General features: G+C 34.1%; 1 protein-coding gene across 3 annotated transcripts in view; it reads left to right on the forward strand.

Annotated features, from left to right (window-relative positions):
• The window catches only part of LOC106872062 (serine/arginine repetitive matrix protein 2), a 39645-nt gene extending 24942 nt beyond the window's left edge, over nucleotides 1-14703 (forward strand). For 2 of the 3 annotated variants that reach the window (XM_014918910.2, XM_052972422.1), the window contains exons 13-15: nucleotides 5370-5456; nucleotides 7456-7584; nucleotides 11227-14703. In XM_014918910.2, the coding sequence (XP_014774396.1) occupies nucleotides 5370-5456; nucleotides 7456-7584; nucleotides 11227-11385 (375 nt within the window). In that variant the 3' untranslated portion in view covers nucleotides 11386-14703. The remainder of the gene's footprint in view (nucleotides 1-5369; nucleotides 5457-7455; nucleotides 7585-11226) is intronic. The other variant, XM_052972423.1, reaches the window with a different exon arrangement.
• The last annotated feature ends 1865 nt before the right edge of the window (nucleotides 14704-16568 follow it).

Raw genomic sequence — 16568 nt, forward strand, 5'->3', positions numbered from 1 at the left:
AGTTTTCTTTGCAACTATGAGGTCCCAGGTTTGATCCCACTTCAGGTTATTTGAACCAAGTGTATTTTCCATAGCATGGAATTGTGAATCTAAGTTGGCAGAGGCTGTATTGAAGCCTGCCAGAAGGATTGTATTTTGGAATTTAAAGGTCCAGCCTTGTCACATGTATTACACTGATTTTGCTTCAGAGTTACATTAAGGCTAAATTTTGTCAGTCGCTTCACACACACATCTGTAGGTTGTCTAATTGTTCAAACGTCAAACTGTCATGAGTCACCACCACCACCACCATGATCGTTTTAATGACCACTTTTCCACCCTCAGATGGATCAGATGGAATTTGTTGAAATGGATTACCTGTGGCTGGATGCCCTTTCTGTTGCTAACTCTCATTTGTTTCCAAGAGTAATATTTCCCCATGACCAGACATGTTATCATAGAATATTGGAAATAGACACTTTACATGACAGTGACATTTCTTTACAGCCATCATGCAATATTAAGGCATTGAAATAGTAACACAGACACACAGGCTTCTTTCAATTTCTGTCTATCAAATCCACTCACAATGCTGTGATCAACCTGGAGCTATAGAAAACACTTGTCCAAGGTAGCATACAGTGAGATTGAACCCCAAATTATATGATTGGGAAGTAAACTTCTTACCACACAACCAAACTTGTGCCCTTGTGTGTATATATAAATGACATGTGATTAGCAAGTAAATACATGATGTGAGAATGAGAGGACTCTTTAGTTTTATGGTGGATATGTGGAAGCACATGGCTTAGTGGTTAGAGCATTCAGCTTACGATGGTAAGGTCATGAGTTCAATTCCCAGTGACGCATTGTGTCCTTAAGCAAGACACTTTATTTCATGCTGCTCCAGTTCACTCAGCTGGCAAACATGAGTAGTACTTGTATTTCAAAGGGTTGGCCGTGTCACACTTTGTGTCATGCTGAATCTCCCTGAGAACTACGTTAAGGGTACATGTCTGTGGAGTGTTCAGCCACTTGCATGTTAATTTCACGAGCAAGCTGTTCTGTTGATCGTATCAGCTGGGACCATTGTCATCATAACCGACGGCATGCTCCTTATTGTGGATATAATCTCCTCTTCTGTTATAGTGCCACAATAAAATGTACCTGACATGGTGTGTAAGATGGTTGGTGTTAATACTTCTCGCTGTACAAAGCATGCTAAACAATAGTATGTATGGAACATAAGTTACAAAGTGAATATAACCTGCAATAAAGATTTTATCCCTGGTTTTCAATATGTATATATATATATATATGTGTGTGTGTGTGTGTATACACACACACACATCCATGTGTACATATATACAGGCTTTGTTCATGCTGGGGTACTTATTTTGAATGCCATGCTTCTGAATAGTTAAAATAATACTTAATAGGAAATAGATAGCAATAGTGTATCTGAGTGCCACTCCTTAAATATACATTTGGTCCGTCAGTAAGTCTGTTATACACATTACAGGCAAAATATAAGCTGTTTAAACATTTTCTTTGTTTTACAGTGTAACTTTTGTTATCTATATTCCATCCCTGTTTGCTTTCCTATAGATATTGCTTTATTAAACCTACCTCTTAAAATATTGCTCTTCTCCATATTGACAAATAGTTGTAACCAAATATTATTCCAAATAAACAGGAATCTAAATTCTCTTACATTTCTCATTTGATTTTGTTGTCTCTCACACACTCTCCATTTTTCTTTAACTCAGGATTTAACTGTATTTTTAAAAAGTCTTGAATAAAATTATTAGAGCATTGTCTTATGCAACTGATTCTTTAGTAATAATAAAATGTTAACCAATCCAGAAAGTTTAAAATCATGTTTTGTAATTCAAGGATTCCGTTAGAGCAATGTTCATTCTTCTCCAGATTACTTCTCTCCGGCTAGACTCAAAAATATGTGATGGGTAACAGCTAAATGAAAAATCTGTTAAGAATGCAGCGCCTAAGGAATTTAGCACCACTCTTTACCATTCCATATCAAATGCACTATGATTCTTAATGTATGGAATTTACTATTAAAGATGTTTTATTTACACATTAATTCTGAATAGGAAAATAGGAAAGTGATTGATTATTTCTCTTTGTTTCATTTTGCATGTCACTTGATAAGCAGTATTGTAGGGGATATTTAGCACTCCTCTTTGGGATCACTTTCCTATGAAAGAATGGTGATGAGAAAGTGCTGATTTGAGATATTGTCCACCACAAATGATTGTTTAATATTGTTATTGTACTGAATTTAGATTGTAGTTGAGTGGGGTCAGTGTTTGTTGCTTTCATTTGCTGTACTTGACCACTGGTACTCAGCTCTTTCATTGCACATTTCAAAATAACATGTCAAATATACCAGGTAGGTGATCCTTTAGTCTAGTCTTAAAAAGTTGAGCTACCACATTGACCAGTGTTTGTGTGGAACACTCTGTGAAATGTGTACATATTTTGATGGTATTGTAACTGAGACTAAATAATGGAATTGATGCAGTTTCAATGTAATTGGGTGAAACTATTTCATAAGAACCAACATGCTATTTGAGTGTTATTACTATATTAGGGAAACAATGCAAAAGTGAACAGTTTAAGTGGCCAAAATAACTAACAAGGTGCAGTTATTAAGATTAAGTTTTATTTTGAAAGAGTTGACCCAGGTAAGGTTTTTAACTTTCTTTGTGAATACCATTTATAAGTTAGCAATTTTCTTCATTTTTTTTCTAAAATTACTAAGCTTCAGTATATAATACTATTACATAAATATGTAAGAAGACTATGTTGATGTATTTCTGGTACTTACTGAGGTGTAATTCCAAAATATTTGTTTAAAGAGTGACTTCATGCTGGAAGTTTGTGAGGTTTTAAAGGAGGATAACATGAAGTTGTTGATGTTTTATTTCTCCACAAAAGCATTAACTATTTAAAAGAAGTGCAACTGGTTCGGCAAGAATATAGCAATGCACACTGTCTAATTGTCCCAAGATGAAATCTACATGGCACCAATTTGTCTTTCTGGTGTTGAATAAAATAGTCAATAAAATTCACTAAATAATGCCATCTCATTTCCATTCAGCTTGGAAATTTGTTGCTATTTCTTTGGAAAATATTCCTGTTCCCAGATTATTTTTAATCTATGAGCATCACAACCAACTCTTTTTCTCTCTCCCTTAAAACCTTTAGGATATTTATCACTGAAAGAATCTACCATTTCCCATTATCAATAAGTACCAATAATATACTCAGTTGGTCACTCACCTCCATCTTTCTCTTACAAATTGGTAAACCTAAGTTAATGTGATAAATTGCTGTTATGTCCATCAATCTGTTTTCAAGTCTCACCCAGGTCAACTTCTATCTTATCTATTCACATCTTTAAAATACTTAACTGTTAAATACTGTAGTTGATTTAATTAACTACATATAGCCTCCCACAAAATGTTTGACTTTGTACCTGTGTTAGAAACCATTGTTGTTGTTATTGCAGGTGCTGTGATATAATAAAGTTATGTTAAGTCATATCTTCTAGCTGGTTTCAGTTCACATCACATCTTCTACCACCTGTCTTTTCAAAAAAGCATATTTCCTTTCTCTTGTGAATAAATATAATTTTGTACATAAGAAGGAGATCCTTATTTGAGGCCTGGAATTATCTCTGAAAGAGGCAGAAAGAGGCCAAGTTGAATCTAATGTGATTGAAACATGAAATACAGTGTGTCCTACCATTACAATTTGAAAAATTCAGTAAAAATTGAAAACTAAGGCCAACTCAGCTGAGTATATTGGAAAAGAGGCAAAATTTTATTAGAAACATCAGAACACTTCTATGTGGGCTCTATTGGTTGCATGCAAGTTGATTGATGGATGTCAATTTCACTAGATACAATAAATTGTGGAAGTTGTAAAAATAATTTATGAACCTACTGTAATATATAGCCTAAGTCATCATTGGACTTGATACTGACAATAGCATCATCTGGTAGGGTGGTGGACTTAATGCATTGAGTATTTGGTCTCATTTTGATGGGTCAGCTTTGCCTTTTATTGTTCTGGGGTCAATAACTACTGGTTAAAGTTGAACAACAGAAATGATACAATATTAGACTAAATTACTTTGCTCAATATACTTCTCAGTTTAGTTCAATAAAATACCTGTAATGTATTACTGCACCTTTCCCTGTAACTCTGTCAGAAATCTCTATTTTTATGATTCATTCTAAAATTTATGATCTGTCTTATATATTCAGCACTCTTCTCTTTCACATGATGTCATTTGTGTTTCAATTTATAATTTGTCTTTTTCATTCAAACCTAAATTAGTCAGTAACATTATTATTATTAAGGCAGTGAGCTAGCAGAATTGTTAGTGCATTGGATAAAATGCTTAGTGGCATTCCTTCTGGCTCTACATTCTATGTTCATATTTCACAGAGATTGACTTTGCCTCTCATCCTTTTGGTGGTTGGTAAAAGTACTTGGGGCAATGTAATTGACTAACTCCCTCCCATAAAACTGCTGGCCTTGTCCAAAATTTAAAACCATTATTATTATTATTATATTATTTTATGTTAGTAGTATTATTGTCATGGCACAACTATTAATTCTCAGCAAGTTTGCTAAATTGGTTTGACTACCACTTTAAGCACTTTTTGTTTCACTTAGCTCACTGATGCTGTTGAGAAAAATCATGAACATGACCCTTGTATACCTCTCCTGTTGTCTCACTGCTAAAGGAAGATCTTGGTCATCTTGAAATATTATGTAACAAGGAAAAAAGTCTCAATTTTGTTTTCTTTATAGAAATATCATTTCTCTATGAAATTGATACTTAATCAACAAAATAGAATTTTTATTTCTCTTTATTGATATGCTAAAGAGAATGACTAAAATTCTGTTATTATGAACAGAGATGCCACTTATCTGTAGAGTTATGTAGAATATTCATGCAAAAAAATACAAAAATTAGATTTCTTGTAGTTTCCCCATCTTTAGGTTAAAATTATTTCTTTTCAGCACTAAATATATTTGTCTTTCTTTTATAAACACACACATTTCTGTACATATGTATATGCACGTGTGTGTGTGTGTGTATGTATATATATGTATATATTATATATATGCATATATAAAATGTGTATACAAATATGTTTAAATTGTGTGTAGCTAGTGATGCAGTAGAAAGCTATTTCTTTGGTTGTTTGTTTTAGGCCATTAGTATTGTTGATAAAATATCTTCATAAATCTCTCTGCCTGTCTCATCTTTGTTGCAATTATTTGGCACAAAGATATGGACCCCCTGAATTGATCAGATTTTCTTAGCGCTATATTTATCATCCCCACAGCACGCATCAAGGCTCGCAAAGGGCAATCGAAAGACATGTCAACAACGAACCCTATCACCCACATCTACCAAGGTCAGCTACATGGGGGTGAGCATTCCAAATTTTTGAATTATTTCATTGAAAAAGCTGCCTTCCGTCACTCACGGATTGTTCTCATATCTCCTGTTGTTTATTTGTTTAAGCCGCATAACAGTTTAAAAGAAATTTGTCTTATATATATTTATCTGCTTAATTTACTTTTTGTATCTCTAAAAATAAAAATCTTTTGGTTTTGTAAACTCTGTTTCCAAAATTATTACTACTATATTTAATTGAGATGGTAGTGTTCGATTGTGTCTTGTGTTTCTATGTTCAATTCATGACAGTATTGAATTCTCTGCCACCCCTACTACAGCGTTAAGTAAATTCCAGTAAGATATATTCTAACATTGATTAGCCTCTACTTTATGAAAACTACATTGTGTGCCTTGATAAAAGGAATGATTAGCATGAAGATCTAATCAACTTTTGATAATTTTATTTTAATGTCAGGTAATAATGTGACAAATGAATTGTGTTAGTTTTTATATGTTGATGAGGTACAGCTTCTCAGCCTAACTCCATTGACAGCTTTCATTGTTTTCCTGATTTACAAAATGAAGAGAGGGGCTTCAGTAAGGTTGCTGTGGTATTTTATTTGATTGGAAATTTTTATTATTGTTAGTATTTATGTAAAAAAAATAAGAGAATCAGTGTAGTTGTCCAAAATATGTTTAGCTTTCTAGAAATAATTTTCAAGATTTTCAATTAGAAATAGAAATACTAACAATTTGGGTAAAAAAAACAAATCCTGTAATAATAATTTGACCAGGAACTTTAGTAATTTCTATTAAAATCAGACAGAATTGTTGTTTCTGAAGCAATACTTTGGAATTAATTTTCTTTTTAATAATTTTATATAAAATTGGGTCAGCACAGTTATTTTAAGGTTGTTAGTTAACATGTGGCATCTCTGAAAAAATTCGTTGATACAGAATTTTGTCCTTCAATTATCTCTTATTCTTTGTCTTTTCCTTTTGTTAAAAAAAAATATTGATATTGTTCCAGTTGTATTTTTGTGTGTATAGACTGTTTCCTACTTCAAAGATTTATCTTTTCCTTAAAACCAACTGAAATAAAGATCTTGATAGAAGAAGATATTTGGTTGATCAAAGTCATTTTTGCAACACCTCAGTTTTAGTCATGCATTCTCAATAGTAAGTGTTTGGCAAGCTGAGACCATTACTTCATAGTTTTGATTCTGTTTCACTTCACATTCTTAATAATTTTGTAAATTCAGATATTACTGTCAGAATCCTATTTTGCATGCTTTTTAAATGTTCAACATTGTATCATTTGAAAGAAACAGAATGGAACTATTGAAGCATTAATTTTTTAATCCAACTAGTGTATATTTTAACAAGTTATGTCTATTTTTCCCCCGAAGAGACATATCTGCACCATCGGATGCTCCTGAACCAGTTAAGTGTCTCACCTGTGAGGGATTGATGCTAGATGTGTTGAAACAATTGTAGTGATTAATAGAAATTCTCGTATTTTCCATCTTCTGTCTTTCATTTACCATATATTTATTTAGTCAAGAGGGAATGCAGTGTCTATAATCCTTAACAGGGCCTCTGAGAACTGTGAGAGGGAAGAGGACATAAGGTACCCACAACAAAATGGTTTCTGCTAAAAACACTCAGAGCCATGTGGTGGTATTAAACCAGGCAAAAGGTTTAATTTACCACCCTTAGTGATTCACTCTTCTACACTCTCGGAGTGGTTGGCATTAGGAAGGGCATCCAGCTGTAGAAACTCTGCCAAATCAGATTGGAGCCTGGTGTAGCCATCTGGTTCACCAGTCCTCAGTCAAATCGTCCAACCCATGCTAGTATGGAAAGTGGATGTTAAACGATGATGATGATGATTTGCTGATGAGGTCTCATAAGACCAAAATGTGTTAAGAGTTGTTTTCCATATATGTTCAGATAATTTGTATCATTTAATCAGTGACTTACGTCGTACTTTCTTCAACGTATAAATGTGAAATTTTTCTGTTTTTCAGTATATGAAGAAGTTGCAAATACAAGAGCGTGTTGTAGATGAAGTGAAATTGGCCATAAAGCCTTTTTATAGTGGCAAAAAAATAGACAAAAACGAATATAAAGAAATTCTACGGAAAGCTGTTCCGAAAGTAAGTCACTTTTTAAAAAAAATTTTATCAAATTTTTAAAAGACTAATTAACACCAGTGAGTTAATCTTTTCTGAACTATAGTTATTAGGTAATGCACATAAAAAACATAAGGAATTTTGTTTTTGATATTGCCTCAGGAAGAGGAGCAATACTCAACTATTCCAACCTGTCTTGTACTGGTGAGGGATCAATATATTAATAATAATAATCTTATTGTATACAATGCTCAGGTGCTTTACAACTCATCAGAAGAGGGTAAAAGAGTGGCAGAAAGGTGTAGCTATGTGGTTAAGAAATTTACTTCCTAACCACAAGGTTTCGGGTTCAATTCCACAGCATGGCACTTTGGGCAAGGGTCTTCTATTACAGCTCTGAGCTGACAAAACCCTTGTGAGTCAGTTTGAAAGATGGAAACTGAAAGAAGCCTATTGTTTGTGTGTGCACATTATGTGATAATTGTAGAATGAATGTCACTGTCATACAATCAGTGTCCTTCATTTCCAGTATTCTGCAAAATCATGTCTCACCATGAGGAATATTACCTTGCTTGGAAACAAGGTGAGGCTTGGTGACTGGAATGGCATCAAGTTGTAGAAAATCTGTCTCAAACTCATTTTGACCCATGCAATCACAGAAAAGCAGATGTTACGTGATGATGAAGCCAAGTAAAGAATGACAACAGTGAAAGTAAAAAGTGCCTGCACAGTAGACAGTTACAATTAGTTTTAAGCTTGTGTCAGAAAGTATGGGCACAGAGGGAATTCCAGATGGTTTTTGTTCTTGAAAAGAATTGGAGAATATATTTGTAGGCGTAGTGTTGCTTGCATGTCAGACGGAATTTCTTGAGGCAGATTTTCTATGGTCAAATACTCTTTCTGACAACACCGACCTATTTCCATGGCCTGACTTGTTTTCTACAGAAGATTGTAAATGAACACTTATATGACATTAATGTTAATTTTTTAACCATCAAATGATGTTGAGACAAAAGCACACACAAACATAAACTCATACAGTGGGCTTCTTTCAGTTTCTGTCTTCCAAATCCACTCATAAGGCTTTGGTTGGCCTAGAGCTATAATAGAAGGCTGGGACGGAACCTTAGACCACATGGTTGTGAAACAAGCTTCTTAACTACATAGCCAAACATTGGAACACAATGCAGTCTTTCAACCTATTGGATGCTGTCAAACTCATGCTAGAAGTTTAAAAAACTGTATATGGTGTTGAGATATGTGTTTGGTACAACTGATAAACATTTGTAGCTTAATGTAGGAGAAGATGGACACTTTGTGTGGTGAAATGATTAAAACATTCGTCTCTTAAGGAATAAGTGTATGGAACTATAACATTGTAATGTCTTAATGTTGAATTCTTGTTCACAAAGCTGTAGCAGTAAAAAAAAAAATCTGAATTATTAATTTATATGTGTGTGAATGAATCACAGGGTACAAGAAAATTTAGTAGTGAACTGCAGCAATGGTAAATGTATGGAATGTGCACATATAAAAGACAGAAGAAACAAAATATTTGTCTTCATCGGCTGTCTTACATTGCATTGAGATAGTAATACTTAGTGGCAATAACAAGCATTGGATTGTGCTTGTAGTGTGGTGACAAGATAAAAAAAATATTGATTCTTGGTGATTGGGACAAGTAAAAGCAAGGACAGAGAAAGGAACATCTAGGACAAGGGTTCTCAGCACCTCTGAGCAAAGATAATTTTAGAGCTCCACTGTAATTAACTGCCATGGTAAGCAAGGAACAAAAAATGTCTGCTTAGGATGGAATTAAATAAAGCATTAGTCTTTTTTCATAAAATAAAATGAGACTAAACAACAGGATAGAACAGTGAAACATGAACTGGAAAGAAAATAAAGTCAGTGTGAGAAGATGGTGGGAGGATGTCTTTATACTATGTACCCTTTCATTCATAGAAATAATGGAGAGTAAAAGGGTAGATGTGGTTGGAATTGAATGGGAAAAGAGAGAAAAGATGAGAAAAGGAGTGGAAGATAGTTGTAGCATTTAGAATAAACAAAACACGTGCAAAAAACTTAGGTTGTGCATTAGTAATCATAGATGTGACAGATGTGCAGGTGTGTTCAGGTGGAACTGTTAGAGAATGAGGAATCAGTACATGAAGAGTTTATTCAATAGAGAAGGCCAAGGAAGACTTTTTATTGCTTTAATTTGAAGTAGCAACAGTGATCTGTCAGCTCTTATTTAGATATATGACACACACACGCATGGCTGTGTATCAAGTTTGCTTCCCAACCATGTGGATTTGGATTCAGATCTATTGCATAACATCTTGGGTGAATGTCTTTTATTGTCATCCCAGGTTGACCAAAGCCTTGTTAGTGGATTTGGCTGACAGAAACTGAAAGAAGCCCATCATATTCATCATGAGTGTGTGTATGTGTACATGATATATATATATATATATATATATATATATATATATATATATATATATATATATATATATATATATATATATATATATATATATATACACACACACACACACACTAATCGGACAAAGTGTCATTACCCAGCCAGAGGAGATGTCTTCCTGCTGGCTAAAAACAACAGTAACATCATCTTCTACGGGACTGCCACATTTAGTTGGCAAATATATTTTACGATTCTGTTACTGTTTGCCTCTCACTCAGAGATTTAATATAGCTTATTTCTCCTTTTTTGTGATCAGCAATAGTTTGTTGCTTTTAAAAAGCATATAGTATTTTGTGAGTGGAGTGAATTTTCATCACTAGCTGGTGATTATCACACACTAAATATGGGTAACTACTCAGAAACCTAGGTCTATGTGTATCACATAAGGCTAGAGATGGGATCGCTGACCTCCCCTCACAAATACTAATTGGACACAGTGTGTCGTTAGCCAAATGGAGGAGATGTCTTCCTGGGGCTAAAAATAACAATAATAACATCATCCTCTATGGGACTGCCATATTTAGTTGGGAAATATATCTTATGATTCTGTACTGTTACTGTTTACCTCTCGCTCAGAGATTTAATATAGCTCTCTCTATATATATATACACACACACGCACACACACCCATCATCAACATTGTTTAATACCATGTTCTCCATGCTGCCATGGGCTGGTTGGTTTGACAGGAGTGTGTTGAGCTCCAATGTCCACTTTGGCATGGTTTCCATGGCCTTGATGCCCTTCCTAACATTAACCACTTTACAGAATGTACTGGGTGCTTTTTGCTTGGCACCAGCACTAGCGAGGTCATCAAGTAACTCACAAGACAAGCCTCCTCAACTGAGTAAAATGTTTTAAGGAAGGTGGCTTTACACATGCATGTATGTATATGTACATATACACACACACACATACTCACACACAACACATGTCTGTACATATGTATGTGTTTGTCTCTGTCTTGACATTGCATGATAACTGTAAAGTGTCACCATCACAGAAGCAGTATCATTTGCTTCCAGTCTTCTGTGAAAACCTTGCTTGGAAACAGGTGAGAGTGGGCAACAAAAATAGAATCTGAGCATAGAAAATTTATTTCAATGAATTCTATCTGATCCATGATGGTATATATAATGAATACACACACATGTAATGCATTAACTATTTTTGTATTTCAGATCTGCCATAGCAAGAGTGGAAACATCAACCCGGCCAAAATCAAAGCTTTAATTGAGGCATATGTGGACAAACTGTGTAAAACGCGCCGGTGTTTGGAACGCAGAAAGAAAAGCAGTGTCAAAGCTAATGGTGAACGGGTAAAGAAACCTTCAAGATAACTAGCAGCATCTGACTAGCTTTCAAAGAAAACCTAGGACCATTTTACTAGCCTTCAGAGAGATAACTGGGATCATCCGACTGTTTTGAAAATCTGGTTTTGTAAAATACATGTGTGTGTGTGTGTCTGTGTATGTGTGTGTATATACATACACACACATATATATATATGTATATGTATGTGGAGTGGGGAGGGGGTGTTCAAAGCTGTTCAAAAATGCATTTTTAATCACACAAGGAAAGAGAAGAGAGAAGAAACGAAGGAAAACAAAAAGAGGAGTAAGTGAAACAATGAGTTTTTGATGGCCAGCAGTATCATTATTTTACTCTTTTGATGAGTGGCCACCTCACTGAGACTATCCTAAACCTCATTTAAATCAAACTTGCATAACAGTGTGGCTCAAGCTTCAAACTTTCTGGATTTTTTACTACCATGAAACTCATTTTTCCATCCGTATATCTTCATATTATTATTATTATTATTATGGTGGTGAGTGGCAGAATTGGTAGAGCACTGGACAAATGCCTTACAGTATATATATATATAGTTATGTCCCTTTGTGTTTTGGGTTCAAATCTTGCTAGGGTCAACTTTGGCTTTTATCCTCTCCCTAGTAGCATAGGAAAGGTCTTCAGCACCCAGGAGCAAAGACAGTTTTGGCATCCCACCATAACCACCATGGTAAATGTGGGCGACTGCCACCTTATCATGCTAGATTTTTGTTTTCTGAGTTGATATCAAATAAACAACCAGTCAACTATTGATGTTGATAAATTTGACTCCTGCCCTGTGCTCTTGTAAGCCTTTATTTGATTTGACAATAGAAAGGAAACTAAAGGGTTAGGGTGGTAGATTGGCAGACTTGTCAGAGCAATGGAAGCAATGCCCTGTGGCATTTCTTCTATTTCTTTACATTCTGAGTTCAAACCCCCACCGTGGTCAACTTTGCTTTCCATCCCTCTGCGGTTGATAAAATAAAGTACTACTTAACGTGCTGATGTTGATGGCATCCACTAAGTCCCCTCCCTTCAGGATTGCTGGCTTTGTGCCTAAATTAGAAACTATTGTTATTATTAATGTTATTAGAAATTATTACTAAGGCAGAAATGGTAAAGTAAATCACTAAATATGTTTACGATGTTTACTCTGATCTGATCCCATCAAGTTCTGCTTTGATGTGTCACATTGTGATGAGGATCCTTAGTCTATAACAACCTCTGTACCAGTGATATATTGGCTATTATACTCAATAGACTACACCTTCCATCCCTACAAACATTGGCCTTGAATTTCTGAATCATTTTCATTAATTAAAATAACTAATCAAAGAGTAATGGGTAGCAGGCAGAGTGGTGAATGAAATGCCTTGTGGTATTACATCCCATCCCTTTTAAAGTGAAATTTTTGTCTGGGCCTGACTTTACCTTTCATCTCTTTAGCATTGTGGCGGTGAGTTCCAGCCAAGTATGGCGCGAAGGGTTCGATATCTATATGTGGCTTTGTACCGATGTTAGGATTATCATTAAAGTATTTTTCTTTTGATATAAACCAATCTAAAATGCGACCCTGGAAATACAAGAATAATGAACTACATCTGAGAGACCTGACATATTTCATTGTGTGGACAATAACTTAATTCTCTGTCAATTTTGGGGTCTCCTGTGCTTGTGTCACTCATAACTATTGGCTTTTCAGTCAATTTTTAGACATCGGATAGCATCTTCTGCTGTGATGATGCTGTCTCTCTCTCGCTCTCTTCATCCATTCATAGAAAAATCTACTCCAGCATAAATGTTACCAAATTCTTAGTGAGACTGACTGCTGCCAGCCACACTGCCTTCTTTTAATGATGTTACCATGGATACTGGTTGACATTTATTTTTTCTTTTGGCTACATTCTACACTTGACAACATTGGGTCTAGCTAGATATTTTCAAAACTGGTTGATTTATACACACGTGTGTCTGTGTGTGTGTGTCTGTTTATATGTGTATATATATAGAGAAGTATGTATATAGGTGTGTATAAATGTGTATATAGATGTATATATATGTATGTACTGATGTGTATATGTATATATATATACATATATATATATATAGGTAGATGTATGTATGAGTGTGTGTATATAAAATACCTTGTTGGATTTTTTGTCCTGTGTACTAATGCCAAGACTAAGTGTGATAAAGATTCAACATTTTCAGTGATATAAAATTGGGGGGTACAAAAAAAAACACATGTAAAACAAACAGTAATAATAATAATTAGTAACAGAATATATAAAGAAAAAACATTGAAGTACAATAAACGAAACCAACAAACAATTGATGGTTATTGGTCGCAGTTACTAGCTAAGATTACTTTTGATCTGTGATTGATGATTGTTTTGTTATCTGTGAAAACCTGAAGGAAGGGAATAATAACCAGAAACGGACTAAAATAAGCAAAATTCTCTTGAAAACCTGAGCAAAATGATATTGGATTTGAAAAATGGAAAAAAAAAAATGCAACAGAGATGTATCAGAGACAATTGATGTTTGAGATTTTCTTGTTTTAAAGAAACAAATTGAAACTGGTGAAGAGAGGAAAATATAAAACATTTTTTTTTTTTTTTATGTGTGGAAAAATAAGTGACTGAATGAATGCCTAAAGGACATCAACATCAAGAACAACAATAAAATCAACATGTAAACATTTCTTATGATTTTCCAACTAAATTATATTGCAGTTTACATGCTAGTGGTTCTAGCAGACTCTCTTTCTCTCTACCTCTCTCTCTCTCTCTCTCTCTCTCCATAAATTTTCTAAACTGTAAATATTTTTCTGGTATTTAAAGAAGAGTGAACAATAAACTCCGTAGTGCTGCCATTTCCATTAGTTCTTCAAGAACTTTTTCCTAAGACTAAAGGCAATGAAGAAAAAAGAAATTTTATTTTGTTTTGTTTTGAATAATTCAGTCACGTTTGAATTTTTCCTTTTTTTTTTTAATTAATTAATTCAACAAACTGTTTTAGTCGAACTGTTTTCAAAACGACTAAAAAAAAAAAATGATAAAAAACCCAAACAAACCACAAAACAATTCAGACTTTGAAGAAATGATTAAACAATAATAAATTATTAAAGTGTAAAATTATTATTATTAATTCATCTTCACTCTGCAATTCATAATCATGTTACAAACAAAAGAAAAAAAATTGAGTTGGTTTTTCTGGAAATAGTCTTTAATTCCTGACTTGTTTTATTGTCTACCATAAAAAACAAAAAAATTGATAGATGTAAAATAAATTTTGACTGGGATGTTTTCCAAGTGACAACCTTATCTTTTTGTATAATTAGTTCATCTGCTTCTTGCTTCTTCTGTTCTTTCTTTTCTAATTTTAATTAGTGTTGATTAATCTGATTTTAATGTACATGTAATTGTTAATTAGTCATGTTTCTACACAGCTTCATCTTATTACTTTTCACAATGTTCAACTGTATCTCCTGTACCAAAGACACCCCCCTCAGCTCTCCTCCCCAAAATAATTGTCCTTGTTGACCTTATAGCTGCCTTTCATACAAACTCAGCTAATTCAGAAAATAATTTTTCTATTTTAAACAGTTTACACAATCCTTACTATTAATCATTCTATTCAGGTATTTAAGTGCCTCGACACTTCTCCAAATCATCTTTTATAATTTCCTTTTTTTTTTTTATTACTTCAGTTAGCTTTCCTTCATGTTACTGATTAGATGATTCATCATCATCATTCTGAAAGATCAAATGCATCAGTCAAACTCCACCATTTTGATGGGGAGTCACTCATAAAGATGTATTCATCTGCATATTCTCTTCCAGGAATGGATTACATTTTGTGGTAGTGGTATAGGAGTGGTTGTCTGTTAAAGACTGATGTGTTCCCTCCATACTGTGTCCAGTTTGTACTTGGATTTACTTTTCTCCAAAGCAACCTGCTGTCACTACAGCTAGCAATGTCTTCCAGACCACCATTTGTTGAATCTCATTCAAAGGTATGAAAAGCTGAGGAAACTGTTGTAGGGGACAGAGAGGAGCTGTTCTTACTTGCCAAGATAAGGGGCTACTCATATTTGTGAATAGTAGTAGTAGTAGTTGGGTCTGTCACCATGATAGAAATTAAGAAGTGTTGATAAAATACCAGTCAAATATCTGGGGCTTTGCATCTGAATCAGAATCCATTATAAGAACATCATTTGTTCTAGCTTTTTATATTGTGTTCAAATCCTACCCAGATCAACTTTTTCTTTCATCCTTTTGGGGTTGATGAAATAAAATACCAGCCAAGTATTAGGGATTTCCCCCTCAAAATACCGCTACTGTGCCTAGATTAGCAACTATTTACTCCTGAGAGTAAACAAAGTTTTTTAAAGTGCTTTTACAGTATTAAATCAGTCACTAATGAAGACAAGTGTGGGATTTCAACTTGTACCAACCAACTCACTACTGTGGCTGTAAACAAGTTTATTGCTGCTAATATAGATATATTTTTGCATAAAACAGGATCTCTATTTGACCCCAATGTAAATGTATTTTGGCCAAAAGTTGTATCTCTATTGTTACCATCATAATTTTAGCCGAAAGGAGAGCTATTTATTGCTGCAAATCTGTATTTCAACCAAAAGATGGGTCTCTTAGCACCAACATAAAGATATTTCAATCAAAAGGAGAACCTCCATTACCATCAACATGAATATATTTTGAACTCTCAACACCATTAGATCGTTTATTTAATGTGTAATTATTGATGCTAGCATGGCTGGGAAGTGTGTGTGCAGGGAACTAATTTGGAGGTGAGTAAGAGCTGGATTCTCTTACTGCCACTTGCTTTTGAGGTAAAGAAATTTTATGCTCCACAGGTTTTCTGAAACAAATTAACCAATCATAATGTCAACAGGGAATGTCACCATCAGCTCCATTTTCTTCTAATAATGGCAAGGGAATTACCAATGTACAACCATATATACAGTGTGGACCATATTTAATATTCTCTGGAATTGTCAAAACCACTTCAATTCTAAAATTGAATAAAATAATGATGAATAATAATAATAAAATGTCAAATGTTTTGGTGCATGACTTTTGACTCGCCCTGTATATTTATATGTATACATGACAGATTTAATAGTTTCTATTAACAATACGCAGTTACAAAGCATTCATTGGCT

This window comes from Octopus bimaculoides, chromosome 13 (assembly GCF_001194135.2).
Source record: "Octopus bimaculoides isolate UCB-OBI-ISO-001 chromosome 13, ASM119413v2, whole genome shotgun sequence".
NCBI lineage: Eukaryota > Metazoa > Mollusca > Cephalopoda > Octopoda > Octopodidae > Octopus > Octopus bimaculoides.